Source organism: Garra rufa, chromosome 14 (assembly GCF_049309525.1).
Source record: "Garra rufa chromosome 14, GarRuf1.0, whole genome shotgun sequence".
Lineage (NCBI taxonomy): Eukaryota > Metazoa > Chordata > Actinopteri > Cypriniformes > Cyprinidae > Garra > Garra rufa.
In genome coordinates, this window is record NC_133374.1 from 18,195,387 (window position 1) to 18,213,662 (window position 18,276).

The following is an 18,276-nucleotide window of genomic DNA, read 5'->3' on the forward strand; positions in this document are numbered from 1 at the left end:
TAAAGGGTTATTGACCATGCCCGTTTCCTGTGGCGCAGACGTTTACGGGGAAGTCGGATAGACAATGAGAGCCATTAAAACAACACTAATGGCAATTTACAACGGACGATTGCTTAAGTGGGCAGCAGAGGCCTGGTTTCACATGGTGACATGGACAGTTTATTCTTCTGAAACCAAACCCGGAGACCAGTCACGCACATGAGAGTTGGGACCTTATGAGTAGCATCTCTTTCAAGGGTGCAAAAAAAGCCATTCAGATTTCGCCCGTGGTCTGGCCTGGAGGAAATGAAAATGCTGAGCGACAATATCCATTGGCTTGTTATTGTTTACGCTGCACAACGGCAGTTTGACACAGACGTTTCTGGTAATGCCCAGCTCTGACACATTATAAAACAAAAGCCATTTGTGTAAACAAGGAGGCATGTTGAATTGTGGATGAGCTTTGATACCGTATAGCCATGAGGAGTGACACGGGGAAAACCGGCGTGACAGCACGTATGAGGGTTGTGTGGGGTTTTGTGGGTTTAATGAAGTCATTGTGCAAATAGGATTAATCAAGACTAGGTTTCCTGTTTTGCGAGGCTGCAGATCAAAGAGGCTGAGAAAAGTTGCGACGGAGACTAGAGAAGGTCAAGACGGGTCAAGTTCAGCAGACACATCTATAATGTGAAGCACTTACTTGTGACAAAGAACTTTTTCATAAAGGTGCAGCTGTCAAAGGCAGCGATCTTTTCTTGAAGACTAACGACGAGGATCCTGTGGTCATCAAGGGATGGAGATTGAGTCGAGAAAAGAAAACATAAAAGTGTACATAAGCTTAATGCTGCATTTATAATGATTTGCAAGGTAAAATGCAGGACATAATGTGTGTAAACGCACCTTTTGTTGCAGTGCAGATCATAGATGGGCGTTTTAAACTGTATGGACTTGACCATCTCTCCTGTCCTTATGGAATAAAGATCCACACAGCAATAAGGGGGGCTTGTCCTGCAAAACACAGACAGAGCAGTGATTAGTTAGTCGGAATAGTCTTAATACTTAACCATATTATATATACATACTTATAGGGCTTTCAAACGATTAATCGCATCCAAAAGAAAAGTTTATGTTTATATATATATATATATATATATATATATATATACACACATACATACATACATATACACACACACACACGTATATATTTGTAATAAATATTTGTTTACGTATGTACAGTTATACTTGTATTTAATTTAGACTTATATATATATATAAATCTACAACATTTTTCCGTAATATATACATGTTTGTGTGTGTATTTATATATACATATTAAATATACACAGTGCAAACAAATATAGTATGTAAACAAACTTTTATTTTGGATGCGATTAATTGCAATTAATCATTTGACAGCCCCTTTTTTTTTTTTACATATTTACAAATTAATGTCAAATAATTAAGGAAATGAGTAGGAATTATTTCTTTTATTTAGCAAGGACATATTAAATGCATCAAAAGTAATAGAATATTTTTTCATGTATAATGTGACACTGAAGACTGGTGTAAAGGCTGCTAAAAAATCAGCTTTGCCATTACAGGAATAAATTACAATCATAATTTTTCAGAATATTACGTTTTTTTTTACTGTACATGTTAAGTGAATGTAGCCTTGGTGAGCATAAGAGACTTTCAAAACATTAAAAATAAAATAAAATAAAATAAATAAATAAAAACACCTTAATTATCTCAAACCTTTTGAGAAAAAAAAAAAAAAACACAAAACAAAACAAACATACAAACCAAAAAATAAAAAATAAAAAAAACACAGCGCAAAGAAAAACAAAAAGCAAAAAACAAACAAAACAAAGAAAAAAGCAAAGATGACTAAAAAAACAAAGCAAAAAAAATAACACAAAGCAGAGCAAAGCAAAGAATAACAAAGCTAAATAAAAAAACAATAAAAACAGCAAAGAAAAACTAAACAAAACAAGGCAAAAGAAAAAAAAGAAAAACAAAGTGGAAAAAATACAGCAAAGACAAACAAAACAAAGCAAAATAAAAGAAAAAAACTAACTAACTGAAAAAGAATTAACAAAACAGAAAAGAAAAACAAAAAGCAAAGCAAAGAAAATCTAAAACCACAAAACAGCAACAAAAAAGCAAGGCAAACAAAGCAAATTAAAGAAAAACAAAACAAAAAACTAAGTAAAAAACTAACAAAACAGAGCAAAGAAAAAAAGACAAAGAGAAGAAAAACTAAACAGCAAAAATTAAACAAATATTAGACATTAACAAATTTAGACAAATTAGAGCGAAGAGTAGGAAAAACTAAACACAAAGTGAAAAAAACTAAACAGCAAAGAAAACTAAAAAAGTAAAAAAAAAATAAAAAAAAAATAAAACAAGCAAATAAAAACAAAAAGCAAAGAAAAACTAAAACAAAAACAAAAGAAGACAAAGAACAATGCAAAGAGAAACTAAAAAAAAAAAAAAAAAAAAAAAAACAGCAACGGAAAACAAAACAAAAAGCAAAGCAAATACAAACTAAACAAAAAACGAAGCAAAATAAAATAAAACAAAACAAAAAAAGGCTAGTACATTTTTATTGTAATTTGCAATAACACAAAACCCAATGTTTAAGTTCTCAAATCACATTACAAGATCACGTCCCACCAGAAAACTTTCTCACAGTGGCCATTTCCTCTCTACCTTCATCAAGGAGATGGGAGTTAAGTGAAAGCAGTGGCTGCTGCTTGTGATAAAGGCAGATATTAATCCTCATTAGGTGTTCCGCACTCAGCTGGCACAGTGCGGCCTGCCATATTAACCATCTTAACAGAATGTTTCTGGTAAGACGCTGCGCTGGGCACTTTGCTTTCCGCAGACTATTAGTCTTGTGGTAATAAGCATGGCATCAGCACTGCCCAACCCAGTGGGGCTACATCACAATACCAATCTAACAAGTCAGGTATTCTGTTGGAGCCGCGTACATAAGTTGCTCAAACCTCAGTAATAAACTTAAGGATGTCAGGAGTCTAACTATAGACGAAACTGGAAGCGAAGAGGCCGCATTATTGACACTGACGCGGAGCTGATCGAGCGCTCCATGTAAATGAAGATGATCAATAGCCTGTCCTTCATTGACAAAACAATTGGCTTGGGAAGCAACCACTAATGATTTGCTGCGTCTAACTCTTAATTCGACCGACTGTCTGCCGCTTCACAAGAAGTGATTATATCATGCATCATAGATTAGCGTTAACATACAGTTTGGCAATAAAACGTATAGTGCATAGTGCTATTGGCTCTACTAATGCAACACAGCTCCTGTGAAAACAAGAGTTCGACTCTGGTCTATTGACTGATGTTCTGATGTCAAAAATGAATAGATGGATCAAATCCTGCATTCTGATTGGCCAATGTGTCAGCTATAGTAAACAATACAGTCAAATATAGATGGAAAAACAACTGCTCATCCAGCATTTTTAAAAGTTGTCACAGCGTCTTAAAAGTGCAATTCCGAGATGCTAAAAAAACAGTGAGACGTGAGGGATAAATATACAGAAACAACTTTTCTGAGAGGACTTTTACAATGCAAACTGCTTGACTAATTCATAGGGCATTGTTGGCACTCTAACTGAAACAAAACAAAACAAAAAACAGACTAACATCTAGGACACAGGATGTTGTTGGCACCAATTAAGGACTTGGTGGAAAATAAACAAAACAGCAAAACAGGAAAAGCTAATTAACTAAATAAATACTATTATTATATAAGAGAGAGCAAGAAAGAGATAAAGAGACAGAAATATAAATAAATATAAAAGGAAAAAAACTGTGATGTGTTTGTGTAAGAAAAAAAAAATCAGATAACTATTGTATGTGCATTTCCGAAAGAGTGCTGTTTTTGTGGATGTCGTAGGCGTAGCGTAAGCTTCAGTGAAAACTGAACAAAGCAAAGCAAAAATAAATAAATATAAAAACAAGACAAAGAAGAGAAAAACTAAAAACAAATTTTAAAAAAACCTGGCAAATAAAACAAAAGCAAAGCAAAAATAAATAAATAAATAAAACAAAGCAAAAAAAAGACAAAGCAGAGCAAAGAAAAGTGCAAAAAGAAAATTAACAAAATAAAAGCAAAAAACACAAAAAAAACTAAGCAAACAAAATTAAACACGACAAAGCAGAGCAAAGCAAAACTAAAAATAAGGCAAAAAAAACAAGACAAAGCAGAGAAAAGCAAAGAAAAACTAAACAAAAAAAGGAAAAAACAAAATAAGATAAAGCAGAGCAAAGGAAACTGAACAAAACAAAGACGGTAAAAAAAGCAAAAAATAAATAAATAAAAAACAGCAAAAAAAAAAGAAAGCAAAATAGAGCAAAAAAACTAATAAAAAAAGCAAAAAAAGGCAAAAAAAAGGCAGAGGAAAGAAAAGAAAAACTGAACAAAACAAAAAACAGTCAAAAAAACTAAACAAAACAAAGCCAAAAAAACTAAACCAAGACGAAGCAGAGGAAAGCAAAGAAAAACTAAACAAAATATAGCAAAACAACAAAAACAAAAGTAAAGAAAAGCAAAGAAAAACTAAAAACAATGGAAAAAACCTAAAACAAGATAAAGCAGAGAAAAGCAAAAACAACTGAACAAAACAAAAAAAACTAAGTAAAAACAAAACAGCAAAAAACAAGACAACGCAGAAACGAAAAACCAAACTAATCAAAAAAAAAAAAAAAAAAAAAAAAATCCAAAAAAAGACAAAGCAGAGGAAAGCAAAGAAAAACTGAACAAAAACAGTCAAAAAAACAAAACAGCAAAGGAAAACACAACAAAAAGCAAAGCAAGCCAAAGAAAAACTAAACAAAACCAAGACGAAGCAGAGGAAAGCAAAGAAAAACTAAACAAAATATAGCAAAACAACAAAAACAAAAGCAAAGAAAAGCAAAGAAATCTGAAAACAATGGTAAAAACCTAAAACGAGATAAAGCAGAGCAAAGCAAAAACAACTAACAAAAAAACTAAGTAAAAAAAAAAAACAGAAAAAAAAGCCAAGACAACGCAGAACAGAGCAAAGAAAAAAAATATATATATATATTAGTATTTCGATATAATCCAACAATTACAAAGTTATAAAAAAAGAATATTTTTCTTACACAAAAGCATCTATTCACTTGAGAAGGCCCCAGAGTCATGTGGAGTACTTTTTATGCTGGATGGATGCATTTTTTGGGCTTCAAAATCTCAACACCCATTCACTGCCATTATAAAGCTTAGAAGAGCAAGACAATTGTTTTAATATAACTCTGATTGTATTCTTCTGGACGAAGAACATACACCTATGATGGCTTGAGGATGAGTAAATCATGGGGTAATTTTAATTATTGGGTGAACTATCCCTTTAAATGTATCATTTTAAAAGTTCTCAAATTCACCCGTTTCTTTGTTTCCCCTTTTTTATGGTTGGAAAATGTCATTTTACTCCTCATTTATAATTTACAAGCATGCAAACAGTGGATAAAACAGCGTGGACAGCATGTCGAGGAAACGACTCTTTTTCCAAACATGCACATATCAGTTTTTACAAAGCAGCCAAGACATCAAACCACAAATTGTGGAACATGGAAGTACTTAAACCATAAATGAAAAAAAGCTGTGGTGTCTCTCAACATCCTATACTTTAGAGTTCTGATTCTGAGTGATGAAGAGCCAGGGAGGTTTTTAATTTGTCATTACTTTCACAGACAGTGAGTGATCTCTGAGTGAAGCCGTGACGATTGCAAATCCAGCCTGTACTTTGAGCGCGTTCCCAAACAGCTGCCATTTGAGCCACTTCTCCTCAGCGCTGTGGCTTGAGGTCAGGGTGGACAGATTGTGCATAATGTTTTTAAGATAGCACGATAATGTCTTGGAGAAGGAGGCTCGCTGTGTGTGTGACAGACATCGCATTCTCAATGTCTGCAAGGTCAAGCCTGCAGCTGAGGCTCAGTGTCTCAGATCCATCAGAGATTGATGGAATCGTCCCACTAGTCTTAAATCGTGCTATGGCCATTCGGAGGGCCGGATTGGCCAACAGGTAGAGTTGTATGACAAAACTGACCCGTGGTTTGTCTCAGCCCACTGTGGGAGTTTGAGTTGGCTTACCCAGGGCTGGATTACAGTATTCGTGTCAACAACACAATCCAGTAAGCAGTAGAACCCGCCGCAAACATGACCGTGTGCCCAGAGCTGCATCTCTATGTCGGCCGGCCGCCACTAACAACTCTGTCTCAGAGCCACATCACAAATACAAACACACAATCACAGGGCAGTGCCTGGACAGTCTAGTGAAAATAAATAAAACCAAGTCAGACATGAAGTCTTTCCTAGCAGTGTTTGAGTTGATCGCATTTGTGTCAATGACAAAAAAAAGAGTGTCCACTAAAATAAAAAAAATAAAAATAAAATAATGTCATCAACTAAAAAAATAAAATAAAAACAAAAATAGATAGTAATATTTTCCTTTCTCTGAATACATTTCAATATACATGTCTTAATTGTTATTTAAAAAAAGTAAATGAAACAAAATACAATAAATATATTGTCATTTATCATATATAACAGAAAAAGGGAAATATATACAGTACCAGTCAAAAGTTTTTGAACAGTAAGATTTTTAATGTTTTTTTTTTTTTAAGTAAGTCTCTTTTGTTTATCAAGCCTGCATTTATGTACTTTGATCCAAATTACAGCAAAAGTAACATTTTTGACATATTTTTACTATTTTAAATAACTGTTTTCTATTTTAATGTATTTTAAAATGTCATTTATTCCTGTGATTTCAAAGCTGAATTTTTGGCATCATTACTCCAGTCACATGATCCTTCAGAAATCATTCTAATATTCTGAATTGCTGCTCAAAATAACATTTATTAGAATTATTATTATGTTGAAAACAGTGGAGTATAATTTTTTCAGGTTTCTTTGATGAATAGAAAGTTTAGAAGAACAGCATTTGTCTGAAATAAAAAAAAGTAACATTATAAATGTCTTTATCATCACTTTTGATCAATTTAAAGCACCCTTCCTACATAAAACTATTCATTTCTATAATTTCTTTGCCAAAGAAAGTAAAAAAAAAAATAATAATAATAAATACTGCCTGCGAGCTTTTGAATGGTATAGTGTATAATGTTACAAAAGCTTTCTACAAAAATCTCTTTCTATTTATCCAAAAAATCCAGAAGAAAACCCTGTTTTAAATATTGATGATAATAATAATAATAATGTTTCTTGAACAGCAAATCAGCACATCTGAATGATTTCTGAAGGACCATGTGACACTAAAGACTGTAAAGAGTAATAATGCTGAAATTTCAGCTTTGAAATCACAGGATTAAATTATATTTTAAATGTATATTTAAATATAAAACAGTTATTTTAAATAGTAAAAAAAAATCTAAATTTGACTGTTTTTGCTGTACCTTGGATCAAATAATTGCAGGCTAGGTGAGAAGAAGAGACTTCTTTAAAAAAAAAATCTTTTGACTGGTTGTGTATATCTATGTATCTTATAATCTTGAATATAATAACCATTTTAATTAATTAACATATCATTTAGTTTTTGGGGGCTAACCTTGCCTTGTCTGCTGTGTAAACGAAGCTTAAGCATGTTAAACGGATGACTGTAAAAATCTGCAAAAGCTATTAGTCTGCATTTTCATTCTCTTCTGCTGTCCTTTCACAGCTGCGGACGCTTGAAGTCTCGGCGAGAGAGACACGGCTATCTACAAAGAGATTATCATCATAGCTAAAAACCCCTCTGGATTCAGACACCGAGATTAATAGGGGCATTTAACTTCCTAAACTTGTCTTAGAGCCACTATTCATTGATTTCAATACAATCTGGGTCAGATCAATCCAATTTAAAGCGTTTTAGAGCCAATGTGACACAAATGATATGCTCCCAGATTGATTAACGGCACAATGATAGCCTTGAAAAAAGAATCATCAAATTGGCCACTTCAATTGTTTGCCTTTTTGCATTGTAACTAATGGACCGCTTCTAATGGACGCAGTGCGCGCTCGACATAATACAATTTCCTCTCGCTGAGAATCGAGACTTCGATTTGAAAGCGTCAGTAAATTTCAATTATCGTTATAAAATCATATCAGCGTTTCAGTGTAGCACACTTTTAGGTGATATTGAGCACAGATATTATGACCTGGCCTATGGTTTCAGTCATTCGACTTTATATATGTCACTTTCATCTTGGCCATTTCTTTAGCAAAGGGCAAGTTAATACATATACCAAATCGGATTAACACAAAACCATAAAAGTTATTGCGTTATCATAATTTTAAGGATAAAGAGCAGAAAACCTTTTTTTCCGATCTCTCTAGCGCTCTCTCTTTTCGAAACACATTAAAAAAAAAAAAAAAAAAAAGGAGCACTAAAGCACATATTTTTTTAAAAATATGTCTCAGTTGTTTTACAAACTGGAAGTGGTGGTGACCTGAACTCACAAGTTCACGTCTGGTAAATTCAACCTTCTTTATTCAGCGTGACACAACTTCACAATGCTTCAAATGTGAATATCCACAATCTCAACGGCGCGTCTAATAGCTGGGTACAATCTCACAAAACTTCCAAGACGCACACCTGCAAAATCCATCTCCCCTCAACATGGTAAGACAATAAAAAAAGGCCTTTTTTCTGGTCTCGGCCTCCCTCGTGGTAACCAAATGGGAAAAGTCACTCTCGAGAGGAACATGAACAATTTTTACAGTTAAGGTTTGGCTTAATTTTAGCATCGGATATGTTTACAATGGTAATTACGCACATTACGCCACTATGTGACGAGCTGGCCAACTCATCACTTTTATAATCTCGTAAACGTTTTGATGTCTGTATTTCAGCATGACTCCGAACCCTGTAAGATAACCATTTTGGTGCTTTTAACATCGTGAGGTTTTAATCATTTCACTAACCTGAACGGAAACTGACAAGGGGAAAGGAATATAAAATAGGAAGCCTGGAAACGGAGAGCAGTGCTAGCGAGTAAATCCATTTACAAGGCGACGTCATCGCTTTTTGGCTTCAGCTGCTTTACAAGCTTTCCGAATACGAACAGACAATTACATGCTCTGGAAATGCAAAACAAATACTGCCTTACCCCAAAATACCAGCCGACCTTCAGAGAAACACACCGCAAAACATGAGCTTAATTCACTAGCTAAACTCAATAAATGCGCCATAAATAAAAAGCAAATCTGTTAAAAGTGGACAGCGTTTGAGTCTTTAAAAGTTTAATCAGCTAAAACTGCGCTAAACCCACCCAGTGTATTGTTTCTTCTGAGATAAGAAGCTCTTTTATTATCCTCTTAGGCTTTTTGTTATCGTTCGAGAAACATGGAAAACAGACGCTTGAAGTGCGAGATATTCCTTTTCAAAAGGTGTTTGAGGAAAATGAAGAAACAGACAAATCGCAACTTTGATCTCTGGACCGTGATAAGTCCATCGAGCCAGCCTCGTATTGATTTATAACAGCTATTTCCAAGTACGGCAATGTAAAAACACAGATGAAAACAATTACTCTATTTTTGTAGGCAACAAGTGAGGTGGGTGGTAACTGAGACATTTTCGAGCAGGAAAAAAAAAAAAAAATCTGTCACAATTTTGCGCCCTCTCTCTCTCTTTCTGCCCCTGTCTTTCTCAAGCCGAGCTTCAACACACAACAAACGCTGGCCACATCACAGGCTTCTTGGGGCCTGAGGGGGCCCTTTGATTCCAGCACGCCGTGGGCATTAGCGGGAAAGTAATTAGGGTAAAAAGTTCAACCGCAGCTCCATGTCTGCAGCACTGCCAGAAATACATTTCCTCCCCTTTCACTGAGCTCTCCACAGATTCACATGCATATTGGAAACACATTGAAATGAGGAGCCTGTTGCAGGGGCACTGGTGCTCTTGTACTGGTGTTTACAGCATTTAATTACTAAAAAGAAAGGGAGACAGGGATGTTGAAGTGGACGGTTCAGGGCTGAGAACAGTTTTTTTGTCCTTAATGTCCTCATGAGAAGTCAATATCCAAGTGTGGCACATTGACGAAGCGCACTGAACATTATAATATAGTTGGGGCCAAAACAAACAAACAAACAAAAAAAAGTAATACCTTTGTACCTTTTTGCTACTTTGTTTCATGTCAAGACATTACACATAGAACCATTATTATACATTTATTTAGCCCAAAGTACTATACAATTTTAGGTAAAAAATTTAACTACAATGATCTAGATTAAAATAAATAACTAATTTAAATTACAAATCGATAAATTGTATAGCCTACAAGCACAGTTGAGGTCAAAAGTTTACATACATCTTGCAGAATCTACAAAATGTTAATTATTTTACCAAAATAAGAGGGGTCATACAAAATGCATGCTATTTTTTATTTAGTACTGACCTGAATAAGATATTTCACATAAAATATGTTCACATATAGTTCACAAGAGAAAATAATAGCTGAATTTATAAAAATTACTCTGTTCAAAAGTTTGCATACGCTTGATTCTTAATACTGTGTTGTTCCCTGAATAATCCACAGCTGTTTTTTTTTGTGTAGTGATAGTTGTTCATGAGTCCCTTGTTTGTCCAGAACAGTTAAACTGCCAACTGTCCCACAGATTCTTTGGTTTTTCAGCATTTTTGTGTATTTTTACCCCTTTCCAACAGTTACTGTATGATTTTAAGATCCATCTTTTCACACTGAGGGACTCATATGCAACTATTACAGAAGGTTCAAACACTCACTGATGCTCCAGGAGCAAAAACGATGCATTAAGAGCCAGGGGGTGAAAACTTTTGAACAGAATGAAGATGTGTACATTTTTCTTATTTTGCCTAAACATCATTTTGGTTTTTCCATTTAGTGCTGCCCTTCAGAAGCATACGGAAACGGGAATGTTTCCCAAAAGACAAAATAATTACCCTGACCTTCAAATTCAAAAAGTTTGCATCATTTTTTCTTTCTGAAGCATCAGTGAGTGTTTGAACCTTCTCTAATAGCTGCATGAGTCCCTTAGTTGTCCTCAGTGAGAAAAGATGCAAAAATGCAAAAAACTAAGAATTTGTGGTACCTGAAGGATTTTTCTGAAAAACAGTGGGCAGTTTAACGGTTCAGGACAAACAAGGAACTCATGAACAACTAAACAAAACAAAACAAAACCAAACAAAAACAAACTGGATCATTCAGGTAAAAACACAGTATTAATAATCAAGTGTATGTACACTTTTGAACAGGGTCATAACTCAACTATTATTTTCTCTCTTGGACTATATGTAAACTCTTTTATGTGAAATATCTTATTCAGGTCAGTACTTAAAAAAAAAAAAAAAAAACAACATGCATTTTGCATAATCCCTCTTGTTTTGGTATAATATTTAACATTTTGCTGATTCTGCAAGACAGGATTTTTTAAAAATAATGTACTTGGAAGAAGTTCAATTAAAGAGGTTACTAGCATCCTATTAAAAAAAAAAGATGCATTTCTTAACTTAGGAAAGGTAATAGGCACATTACTCCTAAATTTGCACAATCATGAAAAGGATGATGTTACACGCCTGTGCGCCTCCTCTGCAATTAATCGGAAAGATAAGGAGACGTATGCTCATGGAAAACCGATCTGAGACAAGTGCCCTTGAAAAACAGGGAAAACTTCAAAGCCACGAGATTCCCATCCCTGAGAGCTTGAATTATGTGGCCATCCAGTCAGCATGAAAAAGCACACAGGGATGATCTGAGACCCAAAGATGCACCTGGCATGAACTTTCCAAATGACTTGAAGGGTGGAGGATCCATCATGGGAAGGAAACGCATTCATCTTTAACATGACTGTAAGAGTGAAGATTGTGCCTGTCAGACCTATCAACAGATCATAACGCCTACCTTAAATTACACCGAAACATGAAGCAAAAGATAGATATGTTAAAACAGCACAAATGTCAGAGGAAAAACAGAACGTGTGTGAGGTGGAGTGATAAACTTTTAACACTGCGTTTAACTCTGTAAGCTTCCAAAAAAAGATGATTCATGAGCATAAAGAGGTTTTATTTCATCTAATCCTTTTTAACGTCTAAAAGTAAACACTGGTTTTAAAGCAGACTCATGCATCAAATGCAACAGCAATGGAAAGAGACAAACGAATCTTTATATCTTGTGTGTGGGCTAGAAAAATAGCAAATGAGCCAGTAGCATGAAAAATGAAATATTACATTTTATCAACACTCTGGGAGTGTAGTGAACACAAACAATAAATGCAAAAAGTGCTAAACGCTTAATTTGAAAGAAAAGTTGGAAATTTGCTGATCATTTACTTGCTCTCAGGCCATTCAAGATGTAGATTGGTTTGTTTATTTATTGGAGCAGCTTTGGAGGAATTTTGCATTAAATCACTTGCTCACCAATTGATCCTCTGCAGTGAATGGGTGCCGTTAGAATGAGAGTTCAACCAGTTTATTAAAACGTAAAAGTTGCATTTTTGTATTAAACAATTCCATCAAGACATTTCACTGCTTTGTCCTGTGAAAAAGTCATCTCGTCTGAATCAGGAGAGAAATGTGCACAGATCAAGCACCGTTTACAAGTGAAAAAAAGTCCTTTTTGGGGGGATCTGAAGGGAGAGGAAAACAGGAGAAGGACTTTTTCAGAGAAGGCAGCATTATTATAGATTATGGACTTTTTTTGGCAAGAAACACTTTAATAATGGGTTTGTTTCTTACAAACATGCAGCTTTTTTAAATAGTAAAAATATTTCCAAATTTTACTGTTTTTGCTGTACTTTGAATCAAATAAATGCAGACTTGGTGAGCAGAAGAGACTTCTTTAAACAAAACATTACAAATCTTACTGTCCAAAAACTTCTAGGTGAGTTATTTCTTCATCAGAAAAGATTTGGAGTGATTCTGTATTGCATTACTTGCATACCAATGGATCCTCTGCAGTGAATGGGTGCCGTCAGAATCATTTATTTATTTTTTATGCTCGTATATATACTTTTTTAAACTTTATTTTTATTAAAATACTTTTTGGTTATTCTTTTGTTAACCATTTATTTTTCCTTTTATTTGTTTATTTACTATTTTTTATTATTTCACTTGTGATTTTAATGTTGTTAGATCTTGGATCCATGTAATAAAAATGAGAATTTTTAACCATTTATTTACTATTTTAATTATTGCACTTATGGCTTTAATGCTGGTAGGTCTTGGGTTTATATATTAGAAATTAGACTTTAAGGGCTACATTTTTTTTTACTTTTTTATTTACTTATTTATTTTTTCAATTGTATTTATTTATTTAGATAGTTATTTTAACCATTTATGCTACCTTCTCTGAAAAAGAATTTAAAAGAATTTAAAATAACTGCTATCGGTTTGAATACATTTTAAATTGTAATTTATTCCTTTATTACTCCAGTCACAAGATCCTTCAGAAATCATTCTAATATTCTGATTTGTTGCTCAAAGAACATTTTTTATTACTATTATTGTTATTATTATGCTGAAAACTGCCAAATATATTTTTTCAGGTTTCTTTGATGAATAGAAAGTTCAGAAGAACAGCATTTATCTGAAACAGAAATCTTTTGTAGCATTATAAATGTCTTTATCATCACTTTTGATCAAATTAAATCACCCTAACTAAACAAAACTGTTAATTTGTATAATTTAGAAATAAAAACTATATACTGACCAAGCTTTTAAATGGTATAGTGTATAATGTTACAAAAACTTTTTATTTCAGATAATTGCTGATCACTGGATCTTTCTTTTCATCAAAGAATCCTGAAAAAAAATTTACTCAACTGTTTTAAACATTAATAATAAATCAGCATATCAGAATGATTTCTGAAGGACCATATGACACTGAAGACTGCAGTACATCACAATTTTACTGCTTTTGCTCTATTTTGGATCAAATAAATGCAGGCTTGGTGTTAAAAAAAACGTTAAAAATCCTACTGTTCAAAAACTTCTGACTGGTAGTATCTTGGAAGGGCTGAGGATGAGTAAAGTTCCAGTAAATTTTCATTTTAGGGCAAACTATAAATCATCTACTTTATAAGATAAAATGGTGACAATTTTGGGGTGAACTGTCCCTTTAAATGTACTTTTGGTTTCGCTCTACCATAAGTTGACATCTCTCCTATTCACCTCCACTGATCTCTGCATGATCGCACCCTCTGAGCCAAGAGATCTCACAGTTCCGGGTGTGATGGCAAGAGAGTAACAGGCTCATGGGCTCTAAAAGCATCACTTCCCAATCCCCCTTTAATCCTGTGTCTAATACAAACGCACAGAGATTTATCATTTAATACACTTAAAAGGGATTTCTCACATCTCAATAAAAATGCAATGAAAAGCACAGCTTAATAGCACAGTAGGCTTTAGCTAAGTCGCTTTAAAAATAGCCACATGGACAAAACTTGGTTTCCGCTCCTCCCAGCTATTGTGCAATTAATAAGCAGGCAATGGGTGCCAGCAGGACTTTGCATGGATAGAGCTTTGGGTAAGGACAATTAGGGTCATGGTTAAAGAAAAAAAGTAAAAACAGATCTCATTGAGAACACTGGGTGGACAGTGGGATGAGACTCTGCACTTCAGAGCCATACAGTGGGAGAGTCACTGGACCTTTGCCACCGTTCCAGAGCCAGGCACAGTGTGGCCGCTGTGTAGTCCAAAAGCATGAGGACTGGACCTTCTTCTGAACCTCCACGTGCTGTAGTCCCTGACAGCGGTCCAGCTGTAATCTCCACAATGACAGAGGATTGCATTAGAGGATTGCGCCAAAAAAAAAAAAAAGAAGAAAGAAAAAAAAAATCATCCACATCCTCTCCATGGAGATCTGGAAATTTGAGGGGAAGGAAGAGAGGGCACTGTTTTCTGCCTGCCCAACAACTTAATTTCTCCACAATCCAGAGAACAAAAGCAGGCCTCTTGAGGGGTGAACTTTTACCCCTTCCAAACATACTCACTACACGGGCCACAAACAGTTAAATGGCACACTTTTAAATCTAGCTTACGGACTCATTTTTATTCCTTAGCTTAGTCTGAGGTTATACCAAATGTTATGCAAATATTTTTTTTTGTTAATTATTTGATTTATTAATTTACTACTTTTATTTTATTCACTTATGGTTTTAATGTTGTTAGATCTTGGATCCATGTATTAAAAATGAGAATTTTAATGGCTACATTCCATCCATATGCCAGCATATATACACTTTCTGTTTTGTTTTGTTTTGTTTTTTGTTGTTGTTGTTGTTAACCATTAATTTTTCCTTTTATTTATTTACTTTTTGCTTTTCTTTTATGATTATAATATTGTTAGTTTTTTGCTTCATGTATTTAAAAAAAAAAAAAGAAAAAAAGTATTTTTTTTTCCTTTGGTAATTTTTTTGTTAGCCATTTTTTCTTTCATTTATTTATTTACCATTTTAATTATTTCATTTATGGTTTTATTGTTGTAAAATGAGAATTTTTAATGGCTACATTTCATCTATATGCTAGGATATATACACAGTCTTTCTTTTTAAGGTTATCATTATGATATTTTTATTTCTTTATTTTTTTGTTAATCATTCACTTTTCCTTTTATTTATTTATTTTTTTACTTTTTATTTTTCATTGTGGTTGTAATATTGGTAGATCTTCATGTATTATAATGAGAATTTTTTTTTCATTGTTAACTTTTTGTTAGCCATTTATTTTTCTTTTTATTTATTTAATTAATTAACTTACTATTTTAATGATTTCATTTATGGGTTTAATGTTGTTAGATCTTGGATTCCATATGCCAGCATATATACACTTTCTGTTTTTTTTGTTGTTGTTGTTAACCATTAATTTTTTCTTTTATTTATTTATTTATTTACTTTTTGCTTTTCTTTTGTGATTATAATATTGTTAGTTTTTGGCTTCATGTATTTAAAAAAAAAAAAGAATTTTTTTTTCTTTGGTAATTTTTTTGTTAGCCATTTTTTCTTTCATTTATTTATTTACCATTTTAATTATTTCATTTATGGTTTTATTGTTGTAAAATGAGAATTTATAATGGCTACACTTCATCTATATGCTAGGATATATACACTTTCTTTTTTTAAGGTTATCATTATGATATTTTTATTTCTTTATATTTTTGTTAATCATTTACTTTTCCTTTTATTTATTTATTTTTTTCCTTTTTATTTCTCATTATGGTTGTAATATTGGTAGATCTTCATGTATTATAAAGAGAATTTGGTAGCATATATACATGTTTTTTTTTCATTGTTAATTTTTTGTTAGCCATTTATTTTTCTTTTTATTTATTTAATTAATTAATTTACTTACTATTTTAATGATTTCATTTATGGGTTTAATGTTGTTAGATCTTGGATTCATGTATTAAATATGAGAATTTAATGGCTACATTCCATCCATATGCCAGCATATATACACTTTCTGTTTTGTTTTTTTGTTGTTGTTGTTGTTGTTGTTGTTAACCATTAATTTTTTCTTTTATTTATTTATTTACTTTTTGCTTTTCTTTTGTGATTATAATACTGTTAGTTTTTGGCTTCATGTATTTAAAAAAGAAAGTATTTTTTTTTTCTTTGGTAATTTTTTTGTTAGCCATTTTTTCTTTCATTTATTTATTTACCATTTTAATTATTTAATTTATGGTTTTATTGTTGTAAAATGAGAATTTATAATGGCTACATTTCATCTATATGCTAGCGTATAGATTGAATGTAGCCATTAAATTCTCATATTTAATACATGAATCCAAGATCTAACAACATTAAACCCATAAATGAAATCATTAAAATAGTAAGTAAATTAATTAATTAAATAAATAAAAAGAAAAATAAATGGCTAACAAAAAATTAACAAGGAAAAAACATGTGTATATGCTACCAAATTCTCTTTATAATACATGAAGATCTACCAATATTACAACCATAATGAGAAATAAAAAGGAAAAAAATAAATAAATAAAAGGAAAAGTAAATGATTAACAAAAAAATAAAGAAATAAAAATATCATAATGATAACCTTAAAAAAAGAAAGTGTATATATCCTGGCTAGGATATATACACACTTACTTTTTTCATTTTTTTTTTTATCATTTATCTTTTTTTTTTTTTTTTTTTTCACTTATGATGTTGTTAGATCTTAGATCCATGTATTAAAAATAAGAATTTAATGGCTACATTCCATCTATATGCTATCTATACTGTATGTATTTTTTTATTTTTTTGGTAAATAAATGTGACTTGAAACCAAGTTGCATGCATCTGGCACGAGAGAACACAGGCTCAACCTGGTCACTGTAACACCTGTAGCACTAATTAAACCAAAAATAAAATAATAACAATGGTACGGTGGAAAATCAAATCCTTTCCAGATACAAGTGGGAGCCAACAGTGGATTGAACAGCACATGCATTCCTTGCTAATTTGCAAACCCTACCGGCAGTGTAGCACGGCACGAAGGGCGGCGTATGTACTTTGCTGTCAGGAAATTCACCAGATCCATACATTGTTTGGACTTAAGACATAATCCCCTCCATTGATAAAATTATGTTGAATGTGTCTGGCCAGAGTTCTGCAACGAAGGATTTAGCACACATGCTTTTTCCTCTTTCTGGTTTTCCTTTAATTTGCAAATCTTGTAATCTAAGCCTAAAGCTGAGTGAACCAACTTCTAAACCAGCAGTGCTGTATCGGCCAAGACTGCAATCTGTTTTCCATTTGAGTGTCAAGACAGCATCCACACTGGTGGTTGACAAAAGCTGTTATTTCAAAATGATTATATACTAAAAATCGTGTGAGGACTTTGGTAAGTTTATGAACTATTTCAGTAAAGGGGAAAGAACCGAGCACAGCGCAGCCTTTCAAAAAAAAAAAAAAAAAAATACAGAGCTAGGCTATTTACCAAACACTTCTACTGGAACGTAGCAGCGGCAACACCATTCACCCGAAGGGAGAGGGTTATGGTTTTCAACACGAGGCATGTTTTCAGCATTAGACCAACCGTTGCAGGAGTACAAAGCCAAACCGTCAGAGCCTGTCTCCATGTCGGGGCGGACACGGCGCGTTTGGCTGCACAGAGCAAAGCTCTAGTCTTCGAACGGCTGGGATGGTGGTCTCCATCAAAGTGTGCCGAAGACAGACTTCCTTATTCTATTTCCTCGGGAGGAAATATTGAGTTAAGATTTGCAGCAGCAGCGGAGGAGTTCGTTTTAAGAGGTGGCAGACATAGCTGAGGGGAGGAG

The 18,276-nt window shown here is 33.2% G+C and overlaps 1 protein-coding gene across 1 annotated transcript in view; it reads right to left on the reverse strand.

The window, feature by feature from the left end:
• bcas3 (BCAS3 microtubule associated cell migration factor) overlaps positions 1–18,276 on the reverse strand; it is a 181,664-nt gene that overhangs the window by 145,333 nt on the left and 18,055 nt on the right. The window contains exons 8-10 of the mRNA XM_073817326.1: positions 880–987; positions 680–756; positions 562–620 (exon numbers count right to left, since the gene is read on the reverse strand). Of these exons, the coding sequence (XP_073673427.1) occupies positions 562–620; positions 680–756; positions 880–987 (244 nt within the window). The remainder of the gene's footprint in view (positions 1–561; positions 621–679; positions 757–879; positions 988–18,276) is intronic.